We start from the raw sequence: 15,935 nt of genomic DNA on the forward strand, positions 1-15,935 counted from the left end.
ATGAGACTTCAGGAAAAATTCCACACTTCATGGCCGCTTATTTACACTTATTTTATTAGGTGAGTCCATACAGTAAAACAAGGCAGTGTGTTTCCCTTTTATAAAAACATTTTATTTTCAAACAAGTATAGATTCACAGAGAATTTCAAAAATAAAATAGAGAGCTACTGTGCTTCCTTCCTCTCTGCCAATGTAACAGCCAATGTTAAGATAAGGTAAGAGATCAACATTGTTACTTGTGTGTGTGTGTGTGTGTGTGTGTGTGTGTGTGTGTATTGCAGTGCTGGGGAATGAACCCAAGGCTTCATACATGGGAGTTATTTGCTTTTAGCAGTGAGCCACATCCCCACCCCTAACCAACTATTATGTTTTGAAATGCTCTCATCTAAGATTTATTCAGTGCCTTCTGTGGGCTTCACCCACTAATAGGTCAAGGAAATTGAGATAAATATTACATACTTTTTGCTCTGAAAGAGCTCAAACACAGGGGTTACAGCCACACACCATAAATTATGGCATAGCCTGGTAATTCTGTGAGAGAGAGTTAAGCAAGGTGCAGGGGCAAGAAAATAGGATATTTGGGAGGGTAGGGAGTGTTAGGTGCACATTTTCTGCAAAAGTTGCCATGCAGCGCTGCTACTACAGGGCCAAATGGAGTTGCCTGGTAGCTGATGAGATATGGGCATGAAAGTATGTGGGGCAAAGGTAGATCAGAACCTCTGCAGCCCAGGGGATGATGACGGGGGGAGGGAAGGAGGAGTTGAGAGGGGAGGCTGAGAGGTGGGGCTAGGCTGGCTGCAGGGATCTCCTCGGGCTGCTGGACTGAAGTGAGTTGAGCTAGTCCCGCAAGTAAGGGCCATGCGTGAGGGGCTGAGGCACGGGGACTGGTGTCTTTAACTCTCTCCCCGAGATGGAGCAAGGCAGTTAGGCAATGCCTAGTCCAGAGAAGAGACTTCTGCCTCCGGCAGTGGTGGTGGTGGGGGGACTACGGTGGAGGGGTGCAGAGAGGTTCAGGAGGCTCATTTCTGACCTCTGAAGGACATCCAACTGGAAGGAGGGGTGCAGCAGGGATGAGCCAGCACTTTCCCCAAGATGGATGTTCGCCTTTTCCTTTGGACTGTATCAGTTTCCCTGAGAGCAAATCCCCAGGATCTAAGTCTGAGAAGATGAATGTCAGTGGAGTAATTCCGCGCTTATCCCCAGATCTTGTGACTTCAGGGAGGCCAGCACAGCCCAAAACGTGGATGAGAAAAAGGCCTGCGATCAGCTGAAACAAGCTCACGTTCTTCGCAATATCCTGCGGCATCTTTACTCAGAACCATTTTTCCCCCCTTTGGCAGGGGGTGAGGGGGACAACTTAAATCAGTTCTGAAAAGTATGATTTCTTTTCCTCCCAAAATAACAAAATTATGGACTTCCCTGGGCTCTTGGTGTTCCTCAGCACCCCCAAAGATGTGCACACTGAGATTATTGCTGTGTCTCAGTTGTCCTGGAATTGCTGAGCGTATGTGAAGGTTACGGGACCCTGCCAGGGAAGGAGATGCTGAACTGAAGTTAGCTGAGCTAGAGGCTGGGTGGTAAGGGGCCAGGCTGACTGCATGGAAGGCAAGTGAATGAATAGCCACAGACCATTGTATGCTTGTTCCAGCATTTGGGGTGGTAGACTTGTGCCTTAGGTGGACTTATGCCTCAGACATATGCCTTAGGAACTTTTTATCCATTCACCTTTGATAGCTTTCCGGGCTCTCCAAGAGGGGTGGAGGAATCGAACACGGGTTGGCTGTGTGAAAGGCAAGCGCCCTACCACTGTGCTATCGCTCCAGCCCGCAAGCTACTGAGAGTATTGCGCACACACAGCAGAGCTGTGGCCAAAAACAGTAGCAATAAGTCTCACAATGAGAGACATTACTGGTGCCCACTCAAACAAATCTATGAGCAATGGGATGACAGTGACAGTGACACCTTTGATAGGCTGGTTTTTGTTACAGTTCGTCTAGCCAGAAGCTAACTTTCTCAGAACTTACTGACCTTGTGAAGTGAGTATACTTAAGATACAGGATTGTGTGGATGTGTGGGTACACAGTGCAGAGAGTCTCTATGAGAAGGAATGATGAAGGCAGGAAAGTTCAATACAGGCAAGGTGGGTGGGCAAGTACAGACCCGAGACAGTCAATGGTAAACCCTGGACGATGCAAGGATGGTTTGAGACGCAGGAAGAGCAGAAATTTCAGTTTGAATGCAAAACAGGGCAAAGAGAAAAAGTCTTGGATTGAACATGAGCAAGAAAGATTCCTTGTCCTCGGGAGAGTCCATCCTTGTGTCCTATTCTTCATCTGGTTGGACGGGACCCACCCACATTAGGGAGAGTTATCTGCTTTGCTCTATTGAGTCAAATGTTAATCTTGGGCTGGGAAGATAACCCAGGTGACAGGACACATGTCTAACGTGGGCTGAAACCCTGAGTCCTATCACTGGTACCACATGGATCCCTCTCACTCCTGAGTACCACTAGTTATAGCCCTGTTGGCCCCTGAGCACCACCTGAGGAGACCCTATGAAAAAAAAGTGAGTCCCACTCAGAAACACCTCACAGACTAGTGCTTGGAAGAATGGGTGAGTGTCTGGGTGCTCCGTGGCCTCGTCAACTATCACATGAATGATTCCTCCTCACATGGACAACAGAACATTATTGGAGACACAAAATGAAAAGAGTAGGCTGACAGGAGATGTGTAGGAGGAAGTGATGCACCTCGCCTCCATCCTTGTGATAATCATATCTGCCACTACAGCAGCAGATGGAATTATAGTGTGGTTACTCTGTAGCTGCCTCCACAGTGCTGGACCTACAGGGATCCAAGCCATGGAGAAGCTTTATTCGGCTTTCAGTGGACCAAGTTTGGTCACTTGGGAGAAGCACTTTTTCTGTGGGAGCACGATGCTCTCCATACTTGTAGCCAGAGACAAACTCACTCTTCCTTGTTGCATGACCCTAGCCTACATATTGGGATAGCCTTAGACTCCTCTGGGAAAGGTTCAGAGGTATCCACCAAGATGATTACCATTTATTTCTTGACTCAGCATAAAAAAAAAGTTTTGGTATCAACACCGGAACAACAAACTTGAGACTCTTTTAGTCTGGTAGGAAAGGTAGAGAAGGAAGATACAATATGGTGGGGAATAGATGCTGACATGCAAATGAGCACTGGATCCTGTTTGAGAATAAAAAACTCTGAACCCAGCCTGAGAGGTCCTGTGGAGGAAGATCAACTTCATGGATGTTTTCTGGGAAATGAGAAGCTAGCTAGAGGGAAAAGCTATCTTGGGGCTGAAATGATAGAGTTGACAGACAGAATGGCACCTTTTAACAGCAGAGAACATATGGAGGCAAACATTTAGGGAAGTGTATAGTTTGGTTAGGGGGCCAGATATGTGGGTCAGTGGTGAGAGCACTTGTTTTGCTTGTCTGAGGTCCTGGGTTCAATTCCCAGCAGCACACAGGCACATGCGCAATGTTTCTCAGCTCTAGCAGCACTTTAGCATTACCAGAAAAAAGTATTTTAAAAAATTTGCATGCCCAGACCATGCCTGACTTTAACCCCCCGAAATGTTAATGTCACTGTCCCACAGAGGTACCAAGGCATTGATGCTTTTTCTGTAAAGTGCTGCCAGGATGTAAGAGAGGTTTTTGGAGAATGTAAACTTGGAGGGGCCTGGTGTGTGAGTATGCCAGGGTGGGGGTATTCTTCCTAGCATGTGGCCCGGAATCAGGACTGGCTTTGCGGAAGGAGAAAAGATGCATGTGGAGCTCAACAGACACTCACTGGTCCCCCAGCTGGGCCCGCCGCTGCCCTCTTAACTGTTCCTTTTGAGCTGTTGTTTCTTATTTCCCTTTCAAAAGTAAAACCCAAGTGGGAAATAACAAAACATACAACAAAAGAGATAAACTGAGAGATTACTCAATAAAAAGAAATGATAGAATAGTAAACACAGTCGCATGCAGTTAAGGCTTCAAAATTCATCCAAGAGAATCAGCTGCATTTGTAAGGGCCTTGGTTGAAAGGGAGGAATGCTGGGGTTCTTGCGGAGAGGGAGGCGGATGCACTGATAATGGGACGAGGGGTGTGGCCATCGCTGCCGAGACGCAGTGCCCAAACACAGTAGCTGAAGTGTACCCATCGAAAGAGCAAGGGGGCATTGCCATTTTACAGAGGAGCAAAATGACGCCTGAGAAAAGGGAAGTCAGAGGCTGGCAGGTGGCATAGGGTAACATCTTCATTTTGTAGATGAGAATATGGAGGTTTCGCGTCTAGTCATGAAACTCCGGCTTCCTAACTCTTTCCAGGGCCCAGACCTCTTTCTTCTAATGCCAAATTCTTGACGAAATGCAAACGGCCAATATGTCTATCTGCACACGCATCCACCTTAATCACTTATGGTTACAAATCCTCAGAGAAGTGCCAATCAAAACCAGAGTGAGATATCACCTTGCGACTGTTATAATGGCTGTTATAAACAAAACAAAACAAAAGATGGCAACTATCGGCGAGACTGTAGAGGAATTAGACCCACTGTTGGTACAGACACAGAATGAAACAGCTGCTTTGAAGAACAGGATGGAGGTTGCTCAGGACATTAAAATTCTAACCCCCAATAATTCAGTGATCCCGTCTCTGTTTACTTATTTAAATTCTAAATAGGATCTCAAAAAAGATATTAGTACCCTTATATTCATTGCAACAAGACTCACAATACCAAATATGTGGAAACAATCAAAGTCTCCACTGACAGATGAATGAAAAATAGGAATATGGTATGTAAACATAATGGTTTATTATTCAGCCTTAGGGCTGGAGCGATAGCATGGTGGGTAGGGCGTTTGCCTTGCACGTGACCGACCTGGGTTCAATTCCTTCATCCCTCTCAGAGAGCCCAGCAAGTTACCGAGAGTATCTCGCCCGCACAGCAGAGCCTGGAAAACTACCTGTGGCGTATTCAATATGCCAGAAATGGTAACAAGTCTCGCAATGGAGACGTTACTGGTGCCCGCTGGAGCAAATAGATGAACAATGGGGATGACAGTGATACAGTGATTCAGCCTTAAAAACAAAAACAAAACCTAGGAAATCCTGCAACATGCTCCACCATAGATGAAACTCGGAACATGTACTGAGTGAAATAAACTCCACGATTCCCTCATCTGAGGAAGTGGAAATGGTCAAGTTCATTGAATCGACAATGGTTGCTAGGGACTGGTGCTGGCAGGGGAAGGGGGGAGTTGGGGATGGAAAGGTGCGAATCACTGGGCATAAAGTTTCAGCAAATTAAGTTCAATTAGTTCTAGAGACCTGTTGGACAATATACCTAGAGTCAACGGTGCTTAACTGCACAGATGCCAAAGACCCTCTCTCACTATTGTGCTGAGGGCCTCCAGGAAAGAGTTCCTGTGGAGTGTGGACTGTGTCATGTGTCCTTTCTCACTTTTCTGTCCCTCCGACACAGAGTCATCAACATCACCTTGGTACCAGGTCTGTCCTCAGGGAACTGTCAACATCAGAGAGAGATCCTGGGGGTGGCTTTACCTCAGCACCGAAGAAGAATTTTCTTTCTTTTCTTCTTCTTCTTCTTTTTTGTTTTCTGGATCATACCTTGGGCGGAAATGGTGATGGGTGATGCACAGGGGTTACTCCTGGCTCATGCACTCAGGAATTACTCCTGGTGGTGCTCAGGGGACCATATGGGATGCTGGGAATTGAACCCTGGTTGGCCACGTGCAAAGAAAATGCCCTACCTGCTGTGCTATAGCTCCAGTCCTGAAGGAGAATTTTTTATCAGTGAGAAGAATTCAGCAGAGAAGGGCTACTGGGAGTGGCGGTTACGTGTGAGTCATGTCATGTGGGGAGAAGAGTGAGTATATGTGTGTGTGTGTGTGTGTGTGTGTGTGTGTGTGTGTGTGTGTGTGTGTGTGTAGCTGTTGAGCTCAGTCACTCCTTCCAAGTCCTCAGATGCTGAAACGGAGATGCCCAGGTGGGCCCGTCAAAGCTCAGAGGGTGGAAATGGTTCTAGAAGGTGAGCTCACAGAACGGAGGAGTTCCAGAAGGCCCTAGGCCATTCTAGAGCCTGCCTCCCCAATCTTCCTCCACGTCAGGTGCCAGCGTCCATCTTAAGCTAAAGCAGAGTTTGCCTTTCTCTGTGGCTGGAAGGCCCAGTGGGGTTGGAGGCCTCCTGTCAGTAGGGACACCCATGTGTGACCTTGGGTGACTTGTGAAGGTCAAGGGCAAGGGTGGAGACTGTCTAGAGAGCCAGTGATCAGCTGGGTGGAGGCAAACCAACGGGCTGAAGGGAGTTTCTGGGGAGCAGAGGAGCCTGTGCGGGGAGATGCAGCCGGAAGTGGCAGCTCAGCCTTGTGTGAGGGGAAAAAGCAGCTAACACTGAGGGGTCTGGGGGCTGGTTTGGGGGAGATTGTTCAGGCCTGGAGGAAGGAGCGTGTAGAAGAGAGAGGGTCCCGTATGGGGTTTGGGCTGGCCCCGGCCCACTGGGTGGCTTTGGAGTCACTTACACTTAGGGCTCCCTGCTGGCAGGGCCCTCTGGGGGTCTCGACAATCGATGGCACCAAACAGGGGTCTCTGCATGGTTCCTTTTCCCCCCAACTGGGGCAGGTGCTTCTAACGTGGGATGGTGGGAGAAGAAGGGTCTCTCAGGGAAGTTCACCCAGGAGCACCGGGGCCGAGGTGTCCGTCCATCCTCCCGGCCACAGTGCCGCTCCTCCTCCTGTGTCCCCCGGAACACTGAGGCCCCGTTTCTCTGCTTCTCTCAAGGGAGCGTGGACTGAGCCGCCGGGCCTCTCAGTGTGGCTGGGGCTCGGCATCGCCCACACGCATGGACGCCCGGAGCTGGGCTCCCCGGAGGTCGAGATACCCACTGGGCATCCTGCTGCTGGCCTCTCTGCTCGCCTCCTGTCAGGCCAAGGTCTACAGCCGCTGTGCTCTGGCCAGAGTGCTGCAGGATTTCGGCCTCGAGGGATACCGGGGGTATAGCCTGGCTGATTGTGAGCACCCCTGCCCCTTCCCCTCCACCCCACCCCGGGGAAGGGGGAGGGCTCAGGCACCCTCCCAGCCCCCCCTTCCCTCTTCACTCAAGGTCAGACCCTGGGGGCACTCTGAAGTCCCCTGAGCACCGTTTCCCCTTTAAGGCAAAGACAAGAGAGGCTGTGCCCCCTTCCTGCCCCCAGTTACTTATAGAGTTGGGGGTACCACGCTGGTGAAGCAGGATGACCCCTTTCCTGTTCCCCACGGGGCAAAGTGGGGAGCCAGAGGAATGGCCCAGTTTGACACCCTGGTCTGGGTGCAGCTGTTTGGGGCCACCCCAGAAAACCAGCAGCTCCCAACTCCTGGAGCTGATGGTGGTGGCTTCCAGAAGCTTCAGGGGGAGTATTGCCACTTGTCACTCCCTCTTTCTCCAGGCCTGTCCCCTCCAAGGGTGCCAGCCTTACCTTCCTCACTTCACTGAGCTCTGCCTGCCCACCCCAATATTTACAGGGCTCTGCTGGGCGCTGTCCAGGCCAGAGTGGGGAAAATTAAGGGAGGGGCCATAGGAGTCAGTCTTGACTCTTGCTCTTCGTACATGACCTTGAATGAGCCACCTGGCCCTTCCAGGGGCTTCTGGGTGACAGGTGGGAGGCGCTTGGTGAAGCTGCGGGCACTGAGGTGTGCAGAGGGCCAAGGGCCTGTGTGCAAGCACTCTCTCGGCAGTGAGCCCGCACTCTCTCCGACCCATGTGCTGTGTCTCCATCTTATGCAGGGGTCTGCCTTGCTTATTACACAAGTGGCTTCAATACAGCTGCCGTGGACCACGAGGCCGACGGAAGCACCAACAATGGCCTCTTCCAGATCAACAGCCGAAAGTGGTGCAAAACTCTCAATTCCGAGCTCCCCAACTTGTGCCAGATATACTGCACGGGTAGACTGCTCCTTGTTCTGTCCTGCCTTTGCTTCTGAGTGCAGGTCCCCCACGGTTTCTGGGATCTGTCGAGGGAGGGGGCAAGTCATGAGAGTGGGTCCCCCACGGGTCTGATTTGGGGTTCTGTCCTAAGTGAGACCTCAGGGGATGGAGGATGGGGTTGGGGTTACCTCTAATAGGGGAGTGCGAGAGTCATGGCGAGATGCCAGGGCTCAACAGGGTCGGGAGAGAAGACCAGGTTTGGCATGGAGGAGGGTGTGTGTGTGTGTGTGTGTGTGTGTGTGTGTGTGTGTGCGCGTACACGCATATGCATACACATGTGTTTGTGAGTACAGGTTCATATGTGTACAGGTGCACATATGTGTTTATTGTGCATGTGTATGCCTCAGCACTGTGAGTATGCATATGCATACGTGCATGTGCATATGGTATGCATATGTGCATTGTGTACATGCATGCATATACGTGTGTGTATGCATGCATGCACACATGCATAACATATGCACGCCTGTATATGAGCATATGTATACATATATGTATGTACGTGTGTATGCATGCCTATGCACACATGTATGCATGTGCATGTGTGTACACACGCACCCCAGCTCTGCCCTCTGCTCCCTCACCAAGTTTCTCTGCCTTCCACTACAGAACTGTTGAATCCTAATCTCAAGGACTCTGTTATCTGTGCCATGAAGATAGTTCAACAACCCTCGGGATTGGGCTCCTGGTAAGTCATTCAGGGAGCAGTGCCCACCCTCAGGGGGGTGGCGAAGGGTGGGGTGGTGCTGTAGCTGGGAAGGAAGCCTCCCGCTCCCTTTGTCCCAGGCACCACAGCCGGCTTCACAGTGTTGGGAGCATGAAGCTGCGGGACTGGGGCCAGGAGCGCAGGCCGGCTCCCCTCAGTGCCTCGGGGAGGGGGTCCCACTGCTGAGGCCCGACCTGGTCTGGCTCTTCCCCCACTTGCCTGAGCTGCAGGCTGCCTCTGCCCGGGGTCCTATGGGCCCCTGTGGGACCCCAGGATAGTACAAGGGGCCACAGGTGACAATCATGTGAATGGGGGGCAATGCCATGAGACCAGGGACCCAAGTGGTAGAATGGGGGTGGGGACCCCAAGAAAGAAACAAGGTTGAAGGGGCCATGGTTGGAGAAAGGCTGAGAAAAAGCAAAGCTGTGGAGCAAAGCGGATTAAACTCTTTCTCCTGAGGACCATATGTCCCCTGAGAAATTTTTGCTTGTCCCCAGCTTTATAGATATGCATACAGGCATATGCACCAATTACTGATAATAGATCATTCAGAAATCCATTTCAAAGTAACCTTTCAAAAGAGTTATATGACCTTCTATGGTTTAAGAAGCTAAACTCTAGATCAGGTTCTTTCTTTCTCTCTCTCTTTCTTCCTTTTCTCTCTCTTTCTTTCTTTCTTTCTTTCTTTCTTTCTTTCTTTCTTTCTTTCTTTCTTTCTTTCTTTCTTTCTTTCTCTCTTTCTTTCTTTCTCTCTTTCTTTTGAATTAAATTTTATTTTTGAGTTGTTCACAATAACTTATTGCATTCAATATTCCAACACAATCCTGACACCATTACACAGTCCCACTATGATTTTATTTTAAATTTTCCCACCACCGCTCCAACCTGCTCCCAAAGCACATACAAAATAAGTTATTTTGTATTGCTTGTTTTGAGTAATCTGCTACAATGATCCAGAAAAGTTTCTTTAGAGGAAAGTGTGTGAAGAGAATTGTATCTCACCCTGGAGCCATTAAGCTCTTGTACAACAGATTACTAACATGCTGTTTCAGGCTGCCTCCTCTGAGCTAATACACACATACACACATATCGAAACAGGTTGCCTTTTACATTACACCCCATCAAATGTGGTGTGCTACATCAAATGTGGTGCATCGGTGGGACAGACTATGAGATGTCTTGCAGATGCTCCAGGAATTCCACAATTTTAAATAGGGTGTAGATCAGGCTGTTTCGTGTGTGCTTTTAACAGTGGTACCATTGTCGAAACTAAATTTCATAGAACGCCCAAGACAGGGCACTTGGGAGATGACTCAGCTGTCAGGGGCCAAGATCTGCATGTGCCGGGGCCTGAGCCCATCCCCGGCCCTTCAAGGCTCCTGAGCATCACCGGGTGCAACCCCAAGGGCCATGAGAACTGCTGGGGTAACCCTGGTGGCCCCCGTGAGAAGCACCACATTCTCAGACCCTCGCATTGAACCAGGGTCTGGTTGGCTGGACACTAGTGTGCCATCAGTTCATGTTTGGGTCCCTGAAGTTTCTGCCCTCTTTTGTTGTTTTTTTTTTTCTACTTGGGTCACACCCGGTGATGCTCAGGGGTTACTCCTGGCTCTGCACTTAGGAATTACTCCTGGCGGTGCTCAGGGGACCATATGGGATGCTGGGAATAGAACCCGGGTCGGTCGTGTGCTAGGCAAATGCCCTACCTGCTGTGCTATCGCTCCAGCACTCTTTTGTTGTTTTTGATGTTCTTAGGACATGCCCAATGTGGGTGCTCCTGACCACTGCAGGCAGTGCTCGGGGAACCGTGAGGTGTCGGGGATGGGACCTGTCTCCCCCGCATGCAGAGCCTGTGCTCCAGCCCTTTGAGAGTTCCTGGCGGGGCCGGAGCGATAGCACAGCGGGTAGGGCGGTTGCCTTGCACGCGGCCGACCCGGGTTCGATCCCCGGCATCCCATATGGTCCCCCAAGCACCGCCAGGAGTAATTCCTGAGTGCAAAGCCAGGAGTAACCCCTGAGCATCGCTGGGTGTGACCCAAAAAGCAAAAAAAAAAAAAAAAAAAAGAATGAGAGTTCCTGGCGTCCAGGCTCTTCTCATGGGATTTTCACTACTCAGTGTCTCAGACCTTGACCAGAACACGGCGGGCAGGGAGGGCAGAATGTGGGGAGGGTCAAATATTCTAGGTGGCCAGAGAACCCAGTTGTGGACAGATGTGCTGGTGACAAGGACAGCAAGGTACCTGGGAAGCACTCATGATCAGCCCAGGAGCAAAAGGCAGGGAAAGTACTGGCGGAAGGGAGGAGTCATGAGGAAGGCTTTGCAGGAGTCTGCTAAGACATACCTGGGGGACTGGAGCAATAGTACAGTGGGTAGGACGTTGTTTGCCTTGCATGCGGCCGACTCTGGTTTGGTCCCCGGATCCCATATGGTCCTCTGAGCACTTCCAGGAGTAATTCCTGAGTACAGAGCCAGGAGTAACACCTGAGCATTTGCAAGTGTGACACCAAAACCCCAAAATAAACAAATAAATATAAAATAAGCCATACCCTGAGGGAGAGGGTAGTTGGAGTAGAGAAGGGACCATTACGACAATTATGGTTGGAAGGATCGCTCTGGATGGGAGATGTGTGCTGAAAGTGAGCAAAGGAACTAACATGATGGCCTCTCAGTATCTTTATTACAAACCATAGTGCCCAGTGGGGTGATAGGAGGGGGGGAAGGAGAGGGAGGAGAGAGAGACAGAGACAGAGACAGAGGGACAGTGACAGAGACAGAGACAGAGAGACACAGAGAGACAGAGACAGAGATAGAGTCAGAGACAGAGAGACAGAGACTGGGAGAAAGAAACAGAGAGACAGGGAGAGGAGGGGAGAGGAGGAGGAGAAGGAGAGAGAGAGAGAGGGAGAGAGAGGAAAAGTGCCTAGTATAGAGGCAGGCTGCGGGGGGGGGGCAGGGGGCAGGGTGGGAGAGCAGGAGGGATATTGGTGGTGGGAAATGTACACTGATAGAGGGATGAAATCACGAAATCAATGAAATCATGATTTCAATCATGAAAGCTCTGTAAACTGTTTCTCATGGTGATCAAAAAAAAAAGCCATCCCGGAATAGGCTGCATGTATGCTTGGCAGGACACACGGCCCAGCCCTCAAGGCAGGAAGGGTGAACGCAGGCTCAGGCATGCATCAGGGGTTGGAGGCTCAGGGGCAACACCCAAGGTTTAAGAAACAGGTCCTTTGTGGCGAAGTCAAAGACAGCACTCGTCTGCACACTGGGGGTGAACTCCTGGGCCGCAGCCCCCACCCCCTCTGCTGAGAGGAGACAGACTGGCAGTCGAAGTGCTTCCAGAAGGCAACAGGGGTGCCAAGGCTCCCTGCCACCTGGATGCATGAAGAGCTGTCCCTGACAGGCTGGACTCTGAGGTGCTGGACCTCAGAGATGGGTGACACCAAAGTCTCCGCCCTAAATATCTGCAGGAAGGGATGGACAAGGCCAACTCCTCCTGGCTGGCAGATCTAAGGAGGCCCACATTTGGTCATGGGGCTTTTGACCTCCATACCCAGGAGGATTCTCATCATCCACGGTTACTCAGGGATGGGGCCCTCAAGATGGTAAGCCTTTGCTTACCTTTCTCCACTCCTAAGTGCACGGCTGATACAAGGGCATGATACCGAGAGGGCCTGTAAACTAGGGCTTCCTACCACGGAGAGACCCAGATTGGTGGCCAAGGCCCAGCTGGGCATGGGGGCACGTGGCCACTCCTTGACTGTGGACCTGGGACCAGCCACTGCTCACTGCGGTCTGTTTTCACTTGAAGTATCGTGAAGGCAGTGCCTGCTCCCAAGGGCTCTGTCGGGCGGTGAGTGAGGACAGGGCACTGGATGCGATGGAATTATGCAAATTACCTCATGGGCACAGCCCTTCACAGTTTGCATGATTCTGATATGAAGGACTGTGCCCACAGGAGGCAGCATTACTGCCACAAAAGCTGCATGGCGAAGGGAAAGAGCCTGGAACTGGGGTGTGGGGGCGGGGCTGGACTTTGGGGCCCCAGGACTTTTGCGCCTGCCCTCTGGGAGCACTGAAGCAGAGGACTGTGTCTCCAAGGGTAGAATAAGGAGACTCTGGTGCCATTCTTTGCCCTTCTGATTTCTTTAGCGGGGGAGGGTGTGTGTGTGTGTGTGTGTGTGTGTGTGTGTGTGTGTGTGTGTGTGTGTGTGTGTGTTGGCTACTGAACCTAGTTTCCTCAACTCTCCTGCTGCTGGGACTTTTGCACCCCAACCTCCAGTTTGCAGCCCAAGCTCCTTCCTGTCCTCCGAGCAGGCACTGACAGTGACTCTGACTGTTCTCTCTCCTTCCCCACCTTCCATCCTCAGGGAGACCTGGCGCCATCACTGCCAGGGCAAGGACCTCAGCGACTGGGTGGACGGCTGTGACGTCTAGGACCCGCTCTGCATGAGCCCGGCCACACAGCGAGCTGAGAGATGCAATGTGGCGCCTTATCCGGGCTTGGGAAGACAAGCCAACCAAATAAAGTCTAGTTTGTCAGCAGTGGGGTGCTTGGACATTGCTGCTTCCCATTGGGGTGCTGGAGTCGGAACACCTTCATATCTTTCTCCTCTACCCACTCAGACTGGATGAAAATCCTGCCCAGGAATGCTTGCCTCCATTCCTGGAGATCTATGTGAAGGGAAGGAACTGTCAGGCCTTCCTTGCCCATACATGGCAGAGTTTTCTAGACCTTTCACATGGATCTGTGCTTTTTTTAATACCATTTTTTTTATTTTATTGAATCACCATGAGACAGAGAATTACAAAGTTGTCCATGGTTGGGTTTCAGTCATGCAATGTTCCAACACCCATCCTTCCGCCCGTATTCCCAGCACCAATGTTCCCAGTTTCCCTCCCATTCCCCCAAACCAACCCCCACCCCAGTCTGTCTTTATGGAAGGCATCGATCAAATCTATGTTTGCCAGAAAGAGCAAAACTAACAAAATGATGATCACAACAAAAAAAAAGGAGCCTGGACTTATATTTGGTTTCTGATGCACAGCAACATACGTTTTATTATGAAGATGTCTCAAGCATTGCACGTTAATATAAATGTTCACAGTCTATTGAAAGATGAGTTGCTGAGCTGAGGAGCTAGCTCAAAAGGAAGAGGCAGGATATACAGGCGCAAGGTTCTGAGCGCTGCTGGAACCTTGAAAAGGCTGGAACATAAGAAAATGAGTTGTGGTTCACCTCCAGCACATAATGCCAGTGGCCACTAGGGGGCGGTGCTGGGCGCCGGGAGAGATACCCAGCGTAGGAAATTCGGATGCTGCAGAAGAGACTCAGGTACCACGAACCAGGGATGGAGGCAGCTACATGTGGGAAAAGGTATCTAGCATCTGCACTGGCAAACACTGCACTGGGGATGGAGGAGGCGGTGGGTGGGCTCCTGTGGCCCACAGGGAGCAAACTGCTGTTCTCTGCCGGCCTCAGGCTGTGTCTTCCGCAGCCTAGAGTTCACGGGGCCCAGGTCTGGGGATGCCCTGAAGAAGGAGGGCAAGTCTAGGGAGTCCCACGGATGTGGCCGGCAGGAGCAGCAGCAGAGGGGCCTGGGGGTGGATCAATGATAGTCAGCCTTGCAAGCATGAGGCTGGCGAGCTGCAAGTTGGGTCCCCACCATGGTCCCCCGTGTGTGAGTGCCTTCGTCACATCTGTGCTGTTGTTTGCAGTCCCAGAGCCATGACTGTGTGGTATCAGGGTCTCTGCAATCAAACGTGTGGGACCCCCACGGTTGTCATAGAAACAATAAAGGGAAGGGGAAGGACTCCAAAGGCAGCCGCAGCAAATGGGGGTGTGTGAGAGGCTGAGTCTTTGCCAAGTGCCACTGGCCAGCAGTCAGCTGTGTGACGTGGGACCTGGTGGGCCCCTTTCCTTCCACCGTTGGCCTGCAGTGGCCTATTCTCAGGGCCCGGGACTTCCAGGAAACACCTTTGTGTTCCCTATGGGGTTTGGCTCTGCCTGGGGCTCCTGCTTAGAGTCAGGCTGATGATAACATTTAAGGGCTGTCCAGTTTGTGGACAGTGGGGGGAGAATCAGCTTTTGCTGGCTTCGGGCCTGACGGGGAGCTGGCAGGACTGGGGGCAACCCGGTTTTTCACTTGCAGGGTACTGGGGGCAGGGAGGATGACATGGTACAGGCAATGCCATGCGGGGTTTCCCATGTGCTCTACCCTTGAGCTACCTCTCAGGGCCCTGGGTCCATTCTTGACTCATAGGGACTTACCAGCTTTTGTTTTTTGGGTTTTTTTAGGGCCACACCTTAGGAGCTGTTCCTGGCTCATTAATCCAGGGTTGCCAGTGCTCAGGGGATCAAACCTGGTTTTCCCACATGCAAGGTATATGCTTCAGCCCCCTTAGCTATACCCGCCCTCACCACCTCTCTCGTGTTTATTATTAAAGCCAACACTGGGGTCTAGCATGGGCCATGAGTGCTCTGATTGAAACCCTAGAACAATACCCACAGAGGCTTCATTGTCTGCCTCACTCCACAGATAAGGAAACGGGCTGAGGGAGATAAGTGTGTATCTGAGCCAATAGCCATATGTCACCACCTTATCGGGGCACCTGCTATTTCATTTATTTATTTTTCAATCGTAATGGAACACTTTACTTTTAAGTTTCAGGAAGTTGGAGAGAGAATTCCAAGAGCTATGGAACATGCTTTGTATGCAGGCTCTCCGGTGTGAAGACCCTGACACCTCGTACTCCTCAGAGCATTACAGGATGGAGTGAGACCTCCAGGCAACTTCCCAGGAGTAGTCTCTGAACATTGCAGGGAGTGGCCCCCAAACCAAAGACTCACATAGTGGTCGCACAACCCCACACTGTTTTGGATTAGTTTAGGGCCACAGCCGGTGGTGCTCAGGGCTGACTCCTGGCTCTGCACTCATGAATCACTCTTGATGGGGCCCAGGGGACCATATGGGATGTTGGGGATTGAACCTGGGTCAATTGCGTGCAAGGCAAACACCTACCTGCTGTACTATCTCTTTGATCCCAGCAACCCACTTTATTTTTTTTTTTGCAGAACAAGCTTGGACAAAAGTCCGTGATGACGATGTGTTGAAAGGTGCGAGAGCCCACGAGTGCCTTTCTCATTGCACTCGGCTGAGAGGTGCCCGTCCTGGCCGCTGCCGTGCTCTCCGTGCCTGGGCAGGGAGCCCTCACCTCTCCTTACGC

At 51.1% G+C, this 15,935-nt stretch overlaps 1 protein-coding gene across 1 annotated transcript in view; it reads left to right on the plus strand.

Moving 5' to 3' along the window:
• Positions 1 to 13,184, plus strand: part of LOC101544415 (transmembrane protein 98) — a 53,590-nt gene extending 40,406 nt beyond the window's left edge. Inside the window, exons 7-10 of the mRNA XM_055132541.1 lie at positions 6,816 to 7,045; positions 7,798 to 7,956; positions 8,608 to 8,686; positions 13,079 to 13,184. Of these exons, the coding sequence (XP_054988516.1) occupies positions 6,816 to 7,045; positions 7,798 to 7,956; positions 8,608 to 8,686; positions 13,079 to 13,145 (535 nt within the window). The 3' untranslated portion in view covers positions 13,146 to 13,184. The remainder of the gene's footprint in view (positions 1 to 6,815; positions 7,046 to 7,797; positions 7,957 to 8,607; positions 8,687 to 13,078) is intronic.
• Positions 13,185 to 15,935: the final 2,751 nt, after the last annotated feature.

Source organism: Sorex araneus, chromosome 3 (genome assembly GCF_027595985.1).
Source record: "Sorex araneus isolate mSorAra2 chromosome 3, mSorAra2.pri, whole genome shotgun sequence".
Classification (NCBI taxonomy): Eukaryota; Metazoa; Chordata; class Mammalia; order Eulipotyphla; family Soricidae; genus Sorex; species Sorex araneus.